General features: G+C 51.9%; 1 protein-coding gene across 1 annotated transcript in view; it reads left to right on the top strand.

Moving 5' to 3' along the window:
• Positions 1–5750: 5750 nt before the first annotated feature.
• Positions 5751–16861, top strand: part of FBN3 (fibrillin 3) — an 87749-nt gene continuing 76638 nt past the window's right edge. Inside the window, exons 1-3 of the mRNA XM_054396250.1 lie at positions 5751–5920; positions 13131–13213; positions 13316–13414. Of these exons, the coding sequence (XP_054252225.1) occupies positions 5751–5920; positions 13131–13213; positions 13316–13414 (352 nt within the window). The remainder of the gene's footprint in view (positions 5921–13130; positions 13214–13315; positions 13415–16861) is intronic.

Raw genomic sequence — 16861 nt, 5'->3', positions numbered from 1 at the left:
GCATGGAGCCAGAGTGGGATTGGACTGGGAGCTGAGAGTCCAAGTTCTGCCTTGGGGAAAAGACTTCAACATCACCAAACAGATGCTCTGGGGTGTTTTTAGGAGAAAATGCTTTAAACTGCAAGGATTTTGTCCTTTGCTGCAGCTGAGGTAACTTCTGAGGATGTCCTTCAGGCCTTCTCTTCCCTTAATCATTTAGGTATAGAAAATGATCATCAAGAAAAGTGATTTTTACCTGAAATCTTTCTTTTTCCCTCAAAATCCTTCCTTTTTTACTAAAAATATTTAATTTTTTACTTGAAATTCTTCCTTTTCTTTTGACTCAAAATCCTTCTTTTTTTGACTCAAAATCCTTCTTTGATTCAATCCTTCTTTATTTAACTTGAAATCTTTTTTCACCCTTGAAATCTTTTTTTCCCCTTGAAATCTTTTTTTCCCCTTGAAATCTTTTTTTCCCCTTGAAATCTTTTTCCCCTTGAAATCTTTTTCCCCTTGAAATCTTTTTCCCCTTGAAATCTTTTTCCCCTTGAAATCTTTTTTTTCCTTGAAATCTTTTTTTTTCCTTGAAATCTTTTTTTTCCTTGAAATCTTTTTTTTTCCTGGAAATTTTTTTTTTCCTGGAATTTTTTTTTTTTCCTGGAAATCTTTTTTTTTTCCTGGAAATCTTTTTTTTTTTCCTGGAAATCTTTTTTTTTTCCTGGAAATCTTTTTTTTTTTCCTGGAAATCTTTTTTTTTTCCTGGAAATCTTTTTTTTTTTCCTGGAAATCTTTTTTTTTTCCTGGAAATCTTTTTTTTTTTCCTGGAAATCTTTTTTTTTTTCCTGGAAATCTTTTTTTTTTCCTGGAAATCTTTTTTTTTTTCCTGGAAATCTTTTTTTTTTTCCTGGAAATCTTTTTTTTTTCCTGGAAATCTTTTTTTTTTTCCTGGAAATCTTTTTTTTTTTCCTGGAAATCTTTTTTTTTTCATGGAAATCTTTTTTTTTTTCCTGGAAATCTTTTTTTTTTCCTGGAAATCTTTTTTTTTTCCTGGAAATCTTTTTTTTTTCCTGGAAATCTTTTTTTTTTCCTGGAAATCTTTTTTTTTTCCTGGAAATCTTTTTTTTTTTGCTGGAAATGTTTTTTTTTTGCTGGAAATGTTTTTTTTTTTTCCTTGAAATCTTTTTTTTTTCCTTGAAATCTTTTTTTTTTTCCTTGAAATCTTTTTTTTTTTTCCTTGAAATCTTTTTTTTTTCCTTGAAATCTTTTTTTTTTTCCTTGAAATCTTTTTTTTTTTCCTTGAAATCTTTTTTTTTTTCCTTGAAATCTTTTTTTTTTTGTTTTTTTTTTCCTTGAAATCTTTTTTTTTTTCCTTGAAATCTTTTTTTTTTCCTTGAAATCTTTTTTTTTTCCTTGAAATCTTTTTTTTTTTCCTTGAAATCTTTTTTTTTTTCCTTTAAATCTTTTTTTTTACCTTGAAATCTTTTTTTTTTTTCCTTGAAATCTTTTTTTTTTCCTTGAAATCTTTTTTTTTTCCTTGAAATCTTTTTTTTTTCCTTGAAATCTTTTTTTTTTTCCTTGAAATCTTTTTTTTTTCCTTGAAATCTTTTTTTTTTCCTTGAAATCTTTTTTTTTTCTTTTTTTTTTTCCTTGAAATCTTTTTTTTTTCCCTTGAAATCTTTTTTTTTTCCTTGAAATCTTTTTTTTTTCCCTTGAAATCTTTTTTTTTTCCTTGAAATCTTTTTTTTTTCCTTGAAATCTTTTTTTTTCCCTTGAAATCTTTTTTTTTTTCCTTGAAACCTTTTTTCCCCTGGAAATATTTCTTTTTACTTGAAATCTTTTTTTTCTTGAAATCTCTCCCTTTTTGCTCGATTTTTTCCTTTTTTTTTTTTTTTTTTTTTTCCCCCGGTTAACACACCATCATTAAAAACAAAATAAAAAAAAAAGGCAAACCAACCCAGAAAAAAAAAAGAAATTAAGTCCCAAATGGAAACGGAATAATTTTTTTTTTTTTTTGTCCCTCCCCCCCACCCCAGCCCCTTTGATGTGCACTGACTGTGACTAATGTCCTCCTGCGGCTCCAGCCTGCCTTTGGGACAAGCAGCCCCCCCCCACATTAGGTCCCTAATGAAGCCACCCCAGTGAGCCCTGGGCTGGGAAGGTGCTAATGGTGTCTGCAGCCAGCCGGGCTCTGGCTAAACCCAACCTCTCCCCCCCAGCCCCTCCTCGGAGTTGGAAAACTCTTGGCTGAAGAATGCGGTAGGGTTGTCCTCTCTGCTCCCACTCCTCCTTGCACCCCTTTTCAGGCCCTCCCCCTGTCCAATTTGGATGAGGCTGTACCTTTTCTTCCCTCCTTCAGGAGTGAGGGGTTTATTCCCTTCTTTTCTGCCCAGATCTCCACTAAACAAAGGAGCTCTGGGGCACATCACCAGCTCCAGGACCTAAAGGTATTTAAAAAAAAAAAAGAAAAAAGGAGAGAAAAAAAAAAGCGATCGAATGCAGAGCAGCAATAGCTAAGAGCTGATTTCTTTCTCTTTTAATCTGCCTGATTTGTTTCTCTCTGCCTGATTTGTATTTTCTTGTGTTTTCCACATTTCCCCCCCTACCTTCCCTTAACTGTTTCGTTTATTTTTTTTTTCCCTTCCAACTTGCACACTCCAAGCCCTGAGTTTGGAAACCTCTTTTCCTTCCAAGCTTTGCTAAAATCACTTTCAAATCGGATTGGAGGGGAGCGATCGACTCTCTCTCTCTCTCTCTTTGCTGTTTCTTTACCAAAGGAGGGGGGGTTTGGGGGGGTGTTGATTTCTCAGAGCTGCAAACAAGACTTTTGACCTTTTTTTTTGTTTAATTTTTTAAAAGAACTTTTTAAAAGTGTGTTGTTTTTTTTTTTTTTCCCCTCCTGTAAATGCCTTTTCCACGCTCTCGTGTGAAGGCTCTCAGGGTCCGTGCCTGGGTATCGATCATTTGTCAGGCTCCTCCGACAGGAAATGGATGCAGCTGGATTCCCCGAGGCTGCACCGAGGCTGCAAATCTCCTCAAGTGCAAAAAAATTTGTGCATTTTACTACTTTTTCTTTCCCCCACCCCGGCCCTTCATCTGTTCTCTGTCTCCCTTTTGTCTGCCTGAGGATAACCTTACCCCAGCCCTCGGCGTGCGAGCGGAGCGCAGCTCCGGGGCTGCCGGCAGGGAAGTTTCTTTGTCTCTGCTCCCAGCCCTCTGCCTTTTTCCCTTCCCACTCTTCTCTTTCTCATTCACTGCAGCTGAAATATTAGAGCCTGGAAAATCTCTGCCCTCCAGAGCCCAGAGCCTCCCAGCTGGGACACTAAGAGTCCTGGGAGGCAGTTAAGAGTTTTACGTTTTTTTTTTTTTTTCTTTTTAAAAATTTAACTCTTTAATGTATTTAAATTAAAAATTTAGTTAATTTAAAAATTTATTTAATTAAAAATATATTAAAATGTATTTAATTTAAAAATGTATTTAATTTTTCAATTTATTTAACTTTACAATTAATCTATTTTGAAAGCTATTTCTTTTGAAAGCTATTTCTTTTGAAAGCTATTTCTTTTGAAAGCTATTTATTTCTAAATTTAATCTAATTTATTTTTTTAAAGTTATTTAATTTTAATTTAACTTTTTATTTAACTCATTACTTAACTCTTTAATTAACTTTTAATTTATTTAACTTTAAGTTCTTTAGCATTTTATTTAACTCTTTAATTTATTTATTTAACTTTTTATTTATTTAACTATTCATTGAACTTTTTATTTATTGAACTACTTATTCATTGAACTATTTATTTATTGAACTTTTTTAATTTAACTTTTTATTTATTTAACTCTTTCCCCCCCTTTCAGATATTTTCTTGTCTGGGGTGATTTTTATCTTCCTCCCCCCTCCCCCCCCTTTTTTTTTTTTTTTTGCCTGCTTTGGGGCTGGGCTGGGATTGGAAATTGCTGCTGTGGGAAAGCTGAGGGGGACAGTCAGGGGAGGCTCAGCCCGGGAGCTGCAGATGATTTCCACTCTGGGGGTGGAAAGGGGAGACCTGTGAGGATTTCTCCGTGCAGGAATCGATTTTGGGGGTGTTGAGGTGAGGGCTGCTGCCTTCTGACCCTGCAAAGGGCTTCCCCAGCCCCCTTTTGCCAGGCAGAGCTGAGAGCTGAGAGGGAAGGGGGGATGAAGGGGTTGGAGGGAGGAAGAGGAGGGAGCAGGGGAAGGGGCACAGCCTGTGGAGCACATTCCTCTGCCATTCGTTTCTCCTCACGTTTGCTCAGAGCCTCCCTGTGCTCCCACCCTGACCCCACAGCCCTGCCTGCTCCTGGCACCCACCTTGCACCCTCAGCCCCCCCAGGTGTCACCAGTGGCACTGTGACTCTAGAGGGGGAGGTCTGTGCTGTGCCAGGCTCTGCACAGGCTCTCAGCCCCAGCCTGGTTGTGGGGACTCTGATGAAGCTGCTGCAGAGCTGGCTGGAGGCTCCCTCTCCACTCAGCACCTCATGGCAAGGGCTGGTGCCCAGCTTCCCTCTGGGCTCTGCTCCTGGCCCTGGCCAGAACCCAAGAGTCCTCCTGACCCCCAGGAGGGGCTTTGTTCCTCAGGATGAACTTTCTTGGGGCAGAACATCTCTGGGGAATGGCTGAGGACCTGCCCTGGTGTGACTCAGGGTCAGACTCAGGATCTGGCCCCTGGCCAGCATGGGCAGCTTGTAGATTCAGTTGCTGGTGCCAGCCCTGGGCTGTGCTGTGCTGGTCCCAAGGTGTGTCCACAGCTGGAGCTGTGAGGGGTCTCCTGGATGCCTCCACTGGCCCCCACCCCCCTCCAGAGAAGCTTTGGACCCTGTGTCCTCCTCCTCTCCGTGGCCTCTCATGCTTGGCTGCCTGTCCCAGCTCAGGAGCTCTCTTTCTACATCCCTGAGGTCGTCTCCAGCCTGGTGTTGTCTGGTGCCTCCAGCATGCCCTCTCCTCCACCTTCTCTCTCTCTTCACCCTTCATGCAAACCAGGCTTGGCTTGGTGCACCAAGGGCTCATCTCCAGCCCCAGCTCAGCAGGGACCTTTTTGTCCACCTCAGCACTGGTGACCATGTCCCTTTGACGGGTTTGCCAGCAGACTATTCCCCTGAGCCAGCCAGCAGGTACCTGGGAGGTTGTTCCCTGTGCCACGGCCTGCCTGGAGCATGATGCAGTACATCAGAGCTGTGACACCTGGGGAGAAGGTCCATGAACAGGATCTGCTCTTTCCTGATGGTCTCTTCTTGCTCCACAGCCCTGCACGTTCTGTGGCTGCTCTGAACCAAGGCTCTCTGCTGAGCTCAGAGTCCCTAACCCACTAGCACAGGCAGGCTCAGGGCAGAAGTGCTTCTGTCCCTTGGATTCTCCATCAGGAGGGCAGGAAGTTGGATGCAAGGGCAGAGCCATGCCTCTGGGAGGTCTTCCTTTTGTTTCCAGCTCTTGGGGAAGAAAGGTTTGGCAGTGCTGTGGTGGGGAGCACCAGGATGGGCTGCAGGGAGCCAAGCCTGGTGAGACTCTCTGTCCCTGCTGTGGTAACTCTGGCGAGGAGCTGCTTGGCTTGATTGACCACTCTCAGAATGTGAAAGCCCTGAAGAACATTTTAGTGTCTCTTCTCTTTCCTCTCTCTTTGCTTCTAGCAAGGGAGCAGCAGGACGGCACCTGGGCGCCTAGGGGCTGCTGCCCAAACCCATCCTCCACCAAGGCAGCAGAGAGCCTGCAGCTGGAAGAAGCTTTTGGGGGCAGCTGGAGGAGCTGAGGACTCGGTGCCATCATGGGGGTACTCTGGCTGGCCAGGTTCATGCTGGGATGTACAGCAGTGATGTATGTGGAGAGAGCCCAGGGGCAGTACGAAGGGGACTTGCAGACAGACAGATTTGCAGGCTATGAGGAGAGGCCACCACCAAACAGAGTGAGGAGAAGAGGCCAAGACAGTTTACGAGGGTAAGTTGGATCTTCTTTGCTCTGTTCCAAAGCAAAACTGGAGTGATGGTCACAGCACAGTGGAGGTGTGGTGATGGAATTGTCCTGTCCTGAGCTCGGGAGGGAGTCTGCTCTGCAGAGCTGCAGTAAGAGGAAAGCTCAGGCCAGAGGGGACAGGCAAGAACGTCTCCAGGAGAGCAGAGAGCTCTAAGCTGAGCTCTGCTGCTTTGCCCAGGGAGGTTGTGGATGTCTTCTCCCTGGAGGTGTTTGAAGTCAGGCTGGATGATGAGCAGCCTGGGCTGGTGGGAGGTGTCCCTGCCCATGGCAGAGGGTTGGAACTGGATGATCTTGAAGGTCCCTTCCAACCCAACCCCATTCTGTGATCAGGGAGGTGTAGGTTGGCCACGAGGAAAGATTTCTCCCCTGCAAGGTTTGTCAAGCCCAGGCTGCCTGGGGAGGTGGTGGAGTCCTCATCCCTGGAGGGGTTTCAAAGCTGTGGAGATGTGGTGCTGGGAACATGGTTTAGTGGTGGACTTGACAGCATTGGATTGATGCTTGGACTCAATCTTCAAGCTCTGTTCCAAGCAAAACAGCTCTGTGATTGCTGCTGGTGGGCAGGTGTCACACTGAGCCCCTTGTTGTGCAGCAGAGCTGTGGTTTGTGGTCTCCTCTCCAGACAAATTGGTGCAAGGGCTGGACCCAAGAGCATTTTCCACCCTGGGAGGGAGGCAGGGCTCAGCTAGGAAGCCCTGCAGCTGGTGCTGGAGCATGTTTGCATGCTCTCAAGATGGTTCCTGGCCCCAGCATCCCTTCTGGGTTATTTTAAGTCTGCCTGGCTACAGTTCTTGGAAAATGTTCCTGTGTGAGTGGACAGGCAGGGAGCAGAACGTGACACACGAGCAGAGCCTGGCCCCAGCCAGCCTCCCCCAGCACTTGCTGGGGAATGCTTCTTGAATGGGCTTGGAGCTGCTGTGCCTTCAGCCCAGACAGTCAGATGTGCTGTTTGGGCTGGAGCTGGAGCACAGAGCTGGCCTGGAGCTGGGCTCTGTGGCTGGCCACATCTGCTCTTGGAATTCCAGCGCTGGCCACTCCCTCCTGCTCAGGCAGGGATTGGGGAAGGATGGACAGGAGCTGGCCTGGGGGCTTGGACTCCTAAACCAGCTCCTAACAGCAGCCATTAGCTCATTCCTGGGGCAGGGACACACAGGGTCTTCCCCACTGTGACTCTCTTCTTGCTCCTCTCCAGGGATGGAGACTCCACCACCTCCCTGGGCAGCCTGGGCCAGGGCTTGACAACTCTTCTGGGGAAGAAATTGTTCCTCATGTCCAACCTAAACCTCCCTGATCATAGAATCACAGAATGGGTTGGAAGGGACACAGGATCACAGGGTGTTAGTGGGCAGAAGAACATCACAAGTGGGCTCCTCACTCCAAGAAGGGCTCTGAGGGGCTGGAGAAGGTCCAGAGAAGGACAACAAAGCTGGGGAAGGGTCTGGAGAATAGGGCTGGGGAGGAGCAGCTGAGGGAGCTGGGGGGGGGGGGGGGGGGGGGCGATAAAAGGAGAAAAGGAGGCTGAGGGGAGACCTCATTGCTCTCTGCAGCTCCCTGGGAGGAGGCTGGAGCCAGGGTTGGTCTCTTCTTCCAAGGAATAAGGGACAGGATGAGAGGAAATGGCCTCAGGTTGCCCAGGGGAGGTTCAGGTTGGACATTAAAAGAAACTTCTTCACTGGAAGGGTTCTCAAAGCCTGTCCCAGGCTGCCCAGGGAGGTGACTGAATCCCCATCCCTGGAGGGGTTTCAAAGCCTCACAGCTGTGGTGGTGAGGGCCATGGCTTAGCCCCAGCCTTGGCAGAGTTAGGGAATGGTTGCTCTGGGTGCTCTGAAAGGACTTTCCAACCAAACCCAGTCCATGGTTCTGTGAACTCTTGCTCAATTAGCACTAAGAGGAAGACACAGAATCCCTTCCTGTTGCAGAGCTCCTGGGGAGAAGCTGTTCTCTGGCAACCCCAAGGTGCCCAACTCAAGCCCTGTTCTGGAGGCTGGGCAGGAGGCAGCTTGTGGAGGTCTTGTGGCTCCAGCAATGCAGGAGGGGAAGTGCTGTGCATATTCCTGCTGGAAATGTGTTTATTTGGAGCTGGTTTCCCATCCTGATCCCCTTTAATAACAGGGAAAGGATGAACTGAATGCCAAGCATGAACTAAATGCCAAACCAAGCAGACCCAATGCTTGCACAAATAACCATTAAGCAAGCAACGTGGAGCCCCAAATCACAGCCAGAGCCCCCACCTAAGCTGTCCTTAAACTCATTAAGGCAGAGACAATTTGGATTGAGCCTCTCCTGAAGGGCCCAGCACTGACAAATCCATTTCTGGGGCAGGATTTGAATGGGATTATTAACTTTAATGAACTACTGAACAGTTTCCAAGAGCAGGAATGTGTTTAACAAAGGGGAAAGGCAAAGATGATTAGTCTGCAGGCAGCTGAGCTCTTTGGCTCCTGGAGGGCTTCCTGGAAGTTCCTGGCTTGCCTGTTTGGTCAAGTAGGAATAAAAAAGCTCAGCTACAGCCTGACTTGAAACACAACTAATTATGTCAAGCCCATTAATTATGGAGTGGCCACTGCCATTGAGAAGATGGATGGAGCAGGGCTGCTCAGGAAGGCATTTGTCACACCTCTGGCACTGCTCTGAGCCACCAAAAGGCAGGGAGGGGCAGGGTAGGGCTGAGGAGCAATTTGTTTGCTGCAAGAGTGGTCAGGGATTGGCACAGACTGCCCAGGGTGGTGGTGGAGTCCCCAGCCTTGGAGCTGTGCAAGGAATGTGTGGCCATGGCCCTTGGGGCCATGCTTTAGTGGCCATGGTGGTGCTGGGTTGGACTGGAGGATCTCTGAGGGCTTTAGGTTCTGGTTGGACTCAAACAACCCCAAGTCTCCAGCTCTAGAAGGATCCTTCAGCTGACTTTGAAAGAAGTAAGCCCTGAGTGGGAGTCAGCAAACCTCTAACTCTGCTGAGAGGTTTTCACTTCCTCCCCACTCCAGCCTGGGCTCTTTGAAAGGCAGAAGCTCAGCTTTGTCTCCTTAAGGAATTGGTCTCTTCTCCTTGAAGCTGCAGAGGACTTGCTTGGAGTAAGAACCAAGGAGGCAGTGGAAGCTGAAAGGTCTCTTCCCTGGAGCTTGGAGTTTGTGCAAGCAGCCTCTCTCCTGTGGGTTGTGGGGGCTCAGTGGAGGGAGCCAGGAGGTGTGGTGATGTGAAGGGTGAAAAGCAGGTCTGGGGTGGATGTCCTCACCTGCACCCAGTGAAACTGCAAGAAGGTGCAGCCAGAGAGCACCAGCAGGACTCCAGAACTCTTCACAAACTCTTGGCTGAGGTGGAGTTGAGCTGCTTGTGGTTGCCCCCAAGCTGGACCTGGAGGGTTGCTGTGGGACCCCTCCAAGTGAAATATTCTGCCCCATTCCCTTCTAAGTGTTGGGTTAGGAGGTGCAAGAGGGAGGTCAGGCATGCCCAGAGGACTCTTCTTCTGCAAGGAGGCACATCTGGGGCACCTCTACTTCAAAATGATGAGGAAGAGCCTGGTCAGACTCTAGCACCTCTGTCACTCAAACACAAGGCAGAGCTTCTGTGGTGTGAGGCTGCTGGAGCCCTGCAGCAGCTGCCCAGAGAGGTTGTGGAGTCTCCTTCTCTGCAGAGCTTCCAACCCCACCAGGGTGTGCTCCTGGGCAAGCTGCTGTGGGTGCCCTGCTGGAGCAAGGGGCTTGGACAGGATGATCCCCAGAGGTCCCTTCCACCCCTCACTGTACTGGGATTCTGGGATCTTTCCTGCCTTCCCACACCACATTCCTGCCCTAGGCAGGACCTGGGTCTCTGTGCTCCCAGACCTGGGCTTAGTGTGAGCAAACAAACCTCACTTCAGCAAACCTGCAGCTGGAGCTTCTGTCACTCTCACCCAGTTGCTTCTTGAGCACATTTCAGCTGCTTCCAGCTCCACATCCCCCTGAGGTGTGGATCTTGGTGGTTATCCCCGGAGCCAGAAGTGGAACACTGCAAAGCAAGGAGGAACAAAAGGAAGGCAGCAGCTGGAAACTTCTGACTTAAGCCTCTTCCTCTGCTCTAATTTCAAACCCTTGCCCATGAACCCAGCACTGTCACCTCACCACCAAATCACGGCCCTCAGTACCACATCTCTGTGGCTTTGAAGTCCTTCCAGGGCTGGGGACTCCACCATCCACCACTGATTGGAGTCACAGAATGCATCAGGTTGGAAGGGAACCTCCAAGGCCCTCTTGTCCACCCCCCCTGCAGTGAGCAGGACATCTCCAGCTAGATGAGGTTGCTCAGGGCCCCATCAAGCTTGACCTGGCATGAATGAACAATGGAATTACTGAGATAAGGAGGGACAAGGGCCGAGTTTCCATGGGTGGCACCAAAGGCTGCCTGTGGGCAGTGGCTGCATCTGAGAACTGGGAGATGCCAAGACCAAAAAATCCTCACTAAGAGCAGAGCTGTGGCCATGTGATGTGGAAACTCATGGAGATGGCAAGAGAAGCCTCCCCACAAGTCCCCAGGGGAGCTGGAGGCATGAGAAGGGACTGGGAGACAGCCCAGCCCCCAAGGCTGCCCGAGGTGCCAGCCTGCCCGTGGGGACAGCACAGAAGTGGCATCTGGCTGGTGCTGCAGCAGCCTGTTCCTGTTAGCAGCTTGGGAAACACAGCCCAGGGCATGGAGCTGCTGGCTGAGCAAGCAGCTGGGAAGGACTCAGGGCTGCCAGTGATTGTCAGATACCTCGAGTGACCCCAGCAGGATTGGCCTCGGTGGTGAAGGTAGGAGAGGGCAGCACAGCCTGTGGGGGCCAGGCTGGGGGCACTTGGCAGACTCAGAAGCTATCCAAACCCAAAGTTAGGTGATCCTGAGCATCCTGCTGACCCCCAGCTGTCTCCTCAATGCATGAAGGTCTTCATCCACTCCTCCAGCCATGGGAAGAAGAACACCCAGCTGGAAATGGACATTCCAGACTTTGCGTGGTTTAGGCTGGAGAGAAGGAGGCTCAGGGGAAAGAGAACAGGGCAGGGGAGCAGCAGCTGAGGGAGCTGGGGGTGTTTAGTCTGGAGAAAAGGAGGCTGAGAGGAGGCTTCATTGCTCTCTACAGCTCCCTGAAAGGAGGTTGCAGTGAGGTGGGGTTGGTCTCATCTCCCTAGCATCAGGTGAGAGGAAATGGCCTGAAATTGTGCCAGGGGAGGCTTAGATTAGAGATGAGGGAAGATTTCTTTGCTGCAAGAGTGGTCAGGGACTGGAACAGGCTGCCCAGGGAGGTGGTGGAGTCCCCAGCCCTGGAGGTGACCAAGGAATGCGTGGCCATGGCACCTGGGGCCATGGTTTGGTGGCCAGGGAGGAGTTGGGGTGCTGGTTGCCCTCCATCCCAGAGGTCTTTTCCAGCTGACACAAATCTTTGCTTCTGCTGTGGGCAAGGTTCTTGCATTTCAATGCTTTTCCCTCTCACTTTGACTTTCCCATTCTTAGCTCTTCAAGCACAGAGCCTGGCTGCAGTTGGCTGTTTGCCAGGGAGGTGCCTTTGCTCCACACCTTCTCCCAGATGAGAACAACACTTTCCAGCTTGTATTTCCCAAGCCTTAGATAGCTGCTATTAATTTTCCAAAGCAATTTTGTCACAGCTTTGCTGAAGAGGTTATTTTTCCTCTTCCCCCCCGCCCTTTTTTTCCCTTTCTCTTCCTTGAGTTATTGCTTTGGAATCTGATTTCATTCTCCCTCTAGGTCATTTCTGTGCCACCATTAATTCCAAGCCATTCAAAATGGGTTCTCCCCATGGTTTGTTTTGAAACTCTGCTAATTCTTAGCATATGCTCAGCAAGGTTTGGTCTGGGAGGAACAATTGGGGACCCTGAGTAAGTACCAGGGTGTCCAGGACCTCTCCCAAGATCCCTGTGCACAGCTTGATGATGTCCTTGGAGGAGGAGGTGGTGCTTGCCACCATGGCTAAAGATACCTCCTTCATTATCAGCTTCATTTAGCTTTCTTCTCTCTTGGTGTATGGGGCCTGGAGCAGCTCTGTGAGGAGCAGAGGCTGAGAGCCCTGGAACAGAGCAGCCCTAGAGGGGATCTGAGCAATGCTCAGCAAGAGCTGAAGGGTGGGGGGCAAGAGGCTGGAGCTGGTGGGAGGTGTCCCTGCCCATGGCACAGGGGGTTGGAATTGGAGGATCTTAAGGTCCCTTCCAACCCAACCCATTCTGGGATTCCTTGAGCCTATGAACATCTGGAGGATGTTCCCTTACCCATCCTGATGTGCACTGAAGGGGGGAAGGGTGAATGCCTGCCAGGAGCCCTGAGGCAGAGTCAGGAGATGTAAATCCACTGCTCACAGTCATAGAATCACTGCTTGGAGAGCCCTTCCAGATCCTCCAGCCCAACCATTCCCTACCTCTGCCAAGGCTAAACCATGGCCCTCAGCACCACAGCTCTGCCTCTTTTCAGCCCCTCCAGGGGTGAGGATTCAGTCAGCTCCCTGGGCAGCCTGGGACAGGCTTGAGAAACCTTTCAGTGAAGAAGTTTCTTCTAATGTCCAACCTCCACCTCCCCTGGGGCACCTTGAGGCTTATCCCTTGTTCCTTGAGGCCATTTCTCCTTGTCCTGTCACTTCTTCCTTGGGAGAAGAGCCCAACCCCCACCTTGCTCCAACCTCCTTTCAGGTTGGACTTGATCTTAAAGGTCTGTTCCAAGCAAGCCCTGCTCTGGGCAGCATCCTTCCTTGCACAGAACCATCCAGCACAGCCTGGCCTGCTCAAGGACCTTCCCATCACCACGAAGGATAGAAGCTGAGGAGGCTGAGGGGTGACCTCATTGCTGTCTACAACCACCTGAGGGGGGGCTGTAGCCAGGTGGGGGTTGGTCTCCTCTCCCAGGCACCCAGCAGCAGAAGGAGGGGACACAGTCTCAAGTTGTGCCAGGGGAGGTCTAGGCTGGATGTTAGAAGGAAGTTCTTCCCAGAGAGGGAGATTGCCCATTGGGATGTGCTGCCCAGTGAGGGGCTGGAGTCCCCATCCCTGGAGATGTTCAAGAGGAGCCTGGATGAGGCACTTGGTGCCAGGGTCTGGTTGATTGCTTAGGGCTGGGTTGGACTGGAGGATCTTGGAGGTCTCTTCCAACCTGGCTGATTCTATGCTTCTACTCCAAGCTGAGCTTGCACTGCCCACACCCCAGGCCAGATGTTGCTTTTCCTTTCCAGACCCAACGTCTGCGGCTCCAGGTTCCACTCCTACTGCTGCCCCGGCTGGAAGACGCTGCCCGGAGGGAACCAATGCATCGTCCGTGAGTACCCAGCCCTCTGCTGGCCGGCAGGGCAGGCAGCACAAATCCGGCTGTGGGCGAGCTCCCCGGGCCTGACTCTGCTCTGTCCTCCTCCTCTTGCAGCTATCTGCAGGAACTCCTGCGGGGATGGCTTTTGTTCCCGGCCAAACATGTGCACATGTTCCAACGGCCAGCTGGCCCCCAACTGCGCCTCGGCGGCAGGTAAGGGCACCGCAGGTGGTGCTGAGCCTGCCCAGCACGGAGCAGCTCTGGGACCCGTGGTGGTGCTGAGCCTGCTCAGCATGGAGCAGCTCTGGGACCTGTGGTGGTGCTGAGCCTGCTCAGAGTGGAGCAGCTGTGGGACCCGTGGTGGTGCTGAGCCTGCTCAGCATGGAGCAGCTGTGGGACCTGTGGTGGTGCTGAGTCTGCTCAGAGTGGAGCAGCACTGGGACCTGTGGTGGTGCTGAGTCTGCTCAGCGTGGAGCAGCTCTGGGACCCGTGGTGGTGCTGAGTCTGCTCAGCGTGGAGCAGCTCTGGGACCCGTGGTGGTGCTGAGCCTGCTCAGCATGGAGCAGCTCTGGGACCTGTGGTGGTGCTGAGTCTGCTCAGCGTGGAGCAGCTCTGGGACCCGTGGTGGTGCTGAGTCTGCTCAGCGTGGAGCAGCTCTGGGACCCGTGGTGGTGCTGAGTCTGCTCAGCGTGGAGCAGCTCTGGGACCCGTGATGGTGCTGAGTCTGCTCAGCATGGAGCAGCACTGGGACCCGTGGTGGTGCTGAGTCTGCTCAGCATGGAGCAGCTGTGGGACCTGTGGTGGTGCTGAGTCTGCTCAGCATGGAGCAGCTCTGGGACCTGTGGTGGTGCTGAGTCTGCTCAGCATGGAGCAGCTGTGGGACCTGTGGTGGTGCTGAGTCTGCTCAGCATGGAGCAGCTCTGGGACCTGTGGTGGTGCTGAGTCTGCTCAGCATGGAGCAGCTCTGGGACCTGTGGTGGTGCTGTGTCTGCTCAGCATGGAGCAGCTGTGGGACCTGTGGTGGTGCTGAGTCTGCTCAGCATGGAGCAGCTGTGGGACCTGTGGTGGTGCTGAGTCTGCTCAGCATGGAGCAGCTGTGGGACCCGTGGTGGTGCTGAGTCTGCTCAGCATGGAGCAGCTCTGGGACCCGTGGTGGTGCTGAGTCTGCTCAACATGGAGCAGCTCTGGGACCCGTGGTGGTGCTGAGTCTGCTCAGCATGGAGCAGCTCTGGGACCCGTGGTGGTGCTGAGCCTGCTCAGCATGGAGCAGCTGTGGGACCCGTGGTGGTGCTGAGCCTGCTCAGCATGGAGCAGCTCTGGGACCTGTGGTGGTGCTGAGCCTGCTCAGCATGGAGCAGCACTGGGACCCGTGGTGGTGCTGAGTCTGCTCAGCATGGAGCAGCACTGGGACCTGTGGTGGTGCTGAGTCTGCTCAGCATGGAGCAGCTGTGGGACCTGTGGTGGTGCTGAGCCTGCTCAGCATGGAGCAGCTCTGGGACCCGTGGTGGTGCTGAGTCTGCTCAGCATGGAGCAGCTCTGGGACCTGTGGTGGTGCTGAGTCTGCTCAGCGTGGAGCAGCTGTGGGACCTGTGGTGGTGCTGAGTCTGCTCAGCATGGAGCAGCACTGGGACCCGTGGTGGTGCTGAGCCTGCTCAGCGTGGAGCAGCTGTGGGACCCGTGGTGGTGCTGAGCCTGCTCAGCATGGAGCAGCTCTGGGACCCGTGGTGGTGCTGAGCCTGCTCAGCGTGGAGCAGCACTGGGACCCGTGGTGGTGCTGAGCCTGCTCAGCATGGAGCAGCTCTGGGACCCGTGGTGGTGCTGAGTCTGCTCAGCATGGAGCAGCACTGGGACCCGTGGTGGTGCTGAGCCTGCTCAGCATGGAGCAGCACTGGGACCTGTGGTGGTGCTGAGTCTGCTCAGCATGGAGCAGCTCTGGGACCCGTGGTGGTGCTGAGCCTGCTCAGCATGGAGCAGCTCTGGGACCCGTGGTGGTGCTGAGCCTGCTCAGCATGGAGCAGCACTGGGACCCGTGGTGGTGCTGAGCCTGCTCAGCATGGAGCAGCTCTGGGACCTGTGGTGGTGCTGAGCCTGCTCAGCATGGAGCAGCACTGGGACCTGTGGTGGTGCTGAGTCTGCTCAGCGTGGAGCAGCTGTGGGACCTGTGGTGGTGCTGAGTCTGCTCAGGATGGAGCAGCTGTGGGACCCGTGGTGGTGCTGAGCCTGCTCAGCATGGAGCAGCTCTGGGACCTGTGGTGGTGCTGAGTCTGCTCAGCGTGGAGCAGCTCTGGGACCCGTGGTGGTGCTGAGTCTGCTCAGCGTGGAGCAGCACTGGGACCCGTGGTGGTGCTGAGCCTGCTCAGCGTGGAGCAGCTCTGGGCTCTCCCTCCCAGGCTGTGTGGCAGGATTTGGTCTCTGTACATCAGTGAAGGGTTTGGGGGTTGGCTGCCAGGCTCTGAGGCTCCTGGGCACAGCCTTGGAGGCTTTCAGTGCTGGTGCTGCTTCCACTGAAGGTCTTCTCCCTGCCCTTCATCCCCAGAGAGGATTTGCCACCTGCTTGCAACTTCTGCTCCTTTGGTGTGAGAAATCCTCTGGGATGCAGGGAAGCTGGGGAAGGGTCTGTCGAGCAAGGCTGGGGAGGGGCAGCTGAGGCAGCTGGGGGAGGCTGAGGAGGGACCTCAGTGCCCTCTACAGCTCCCTGAAAGGAGGTTGGACCCAGATGAGAGTTTGCCTCTGCTCCCAAGGAATAAGTGATAGGGTGAGAGGCCTCAAGGGGAGGTTTGCATTGGCTATGAGGAACAATTTCACACCCAGGAGGGTTGCCAAGCTCTGTGCCAGGCTGCCCAGGGCAGTGGTGGAGCCTTCATCCCTGGAGGGGTTTCAGATCTGTGCAGATGTGGTGCTGAGGGCCATGGGTTGGGGGTGCCCTGGCAGTGCTGGGTTCAGGGCTGGGCTGGATGATCCCAAAGGCCTTTCTGTCATTCCTCCACCCCAGTGCTCAGCACCAGGGCTGTGGGAGCTCTGCTCCAGAGCCCTTTCCCAGCTCTGCAGAGGGGAAGGTGCTGGAAGCACAAAGGTTTCTGGACTGAGGGTCCATATGGAAGCAATCAGGGAGGAATGTCAGGAATGCTGTAAGCTCTCTATACATTTGGGCACAGCCCTGGCATTCCCCCGAGCCTGGGGTGGATTTCAGGCTCTGCTGGAAGGAGGGGGGGTGGGGAGGGGGTGGGGTGGGTTCCTCTGCAGGGGCTTCATCAAATCTGGCATTCATTGAGGGGATGTTTGGATCTGCCTTTATCATGAGTGCTTCAGGGAGGTAAAGCAGATAGCCTGTGCATTCCAGAGGCAGTAAAAGCCTCTGCCTCCCCCTGCCATGACAGCAGAAGTAGAGAAACAACCCTCTTGGGTTCCTGCTTTGGGGAGGCAAGAGATTTGGGGAGTGATTTGCAAGGGACTGTTGGGATAGGGGAAGTGAGGGGGCAGAGAGAGAACCTGGCTGCAGCCTCCACTGCTGGTGGCTTTGGGGAGCAGCTGCAGCCACCTGTGGCATCATGGAATGGTCTTGGTTGGAAGGGACCTCCAAGGGGTATCTGGTCCATCTGGAAGGGACATCCAAAGGGCCCTTGATGGAAGGGACCTCCAAAGGGCACCTGGTCCATATGG

This window comes from Indicator indicator, chromosome 36 (genome assembly GCF_027791375.1).
Source record: "Indicator indicator isolate 239-I01 chromosome 36, UM_Iind_1.1, whole genome shotgun sequence".
Lineage (NCBI taxonomy): Eukaryota > Metazoa > Chordata > Aves > Piciformes > Indicatoridae > Indicator > Indicator indicator.
This window is presented reverse-complemented; position numbering and strand designations above follow the sequence as displayed.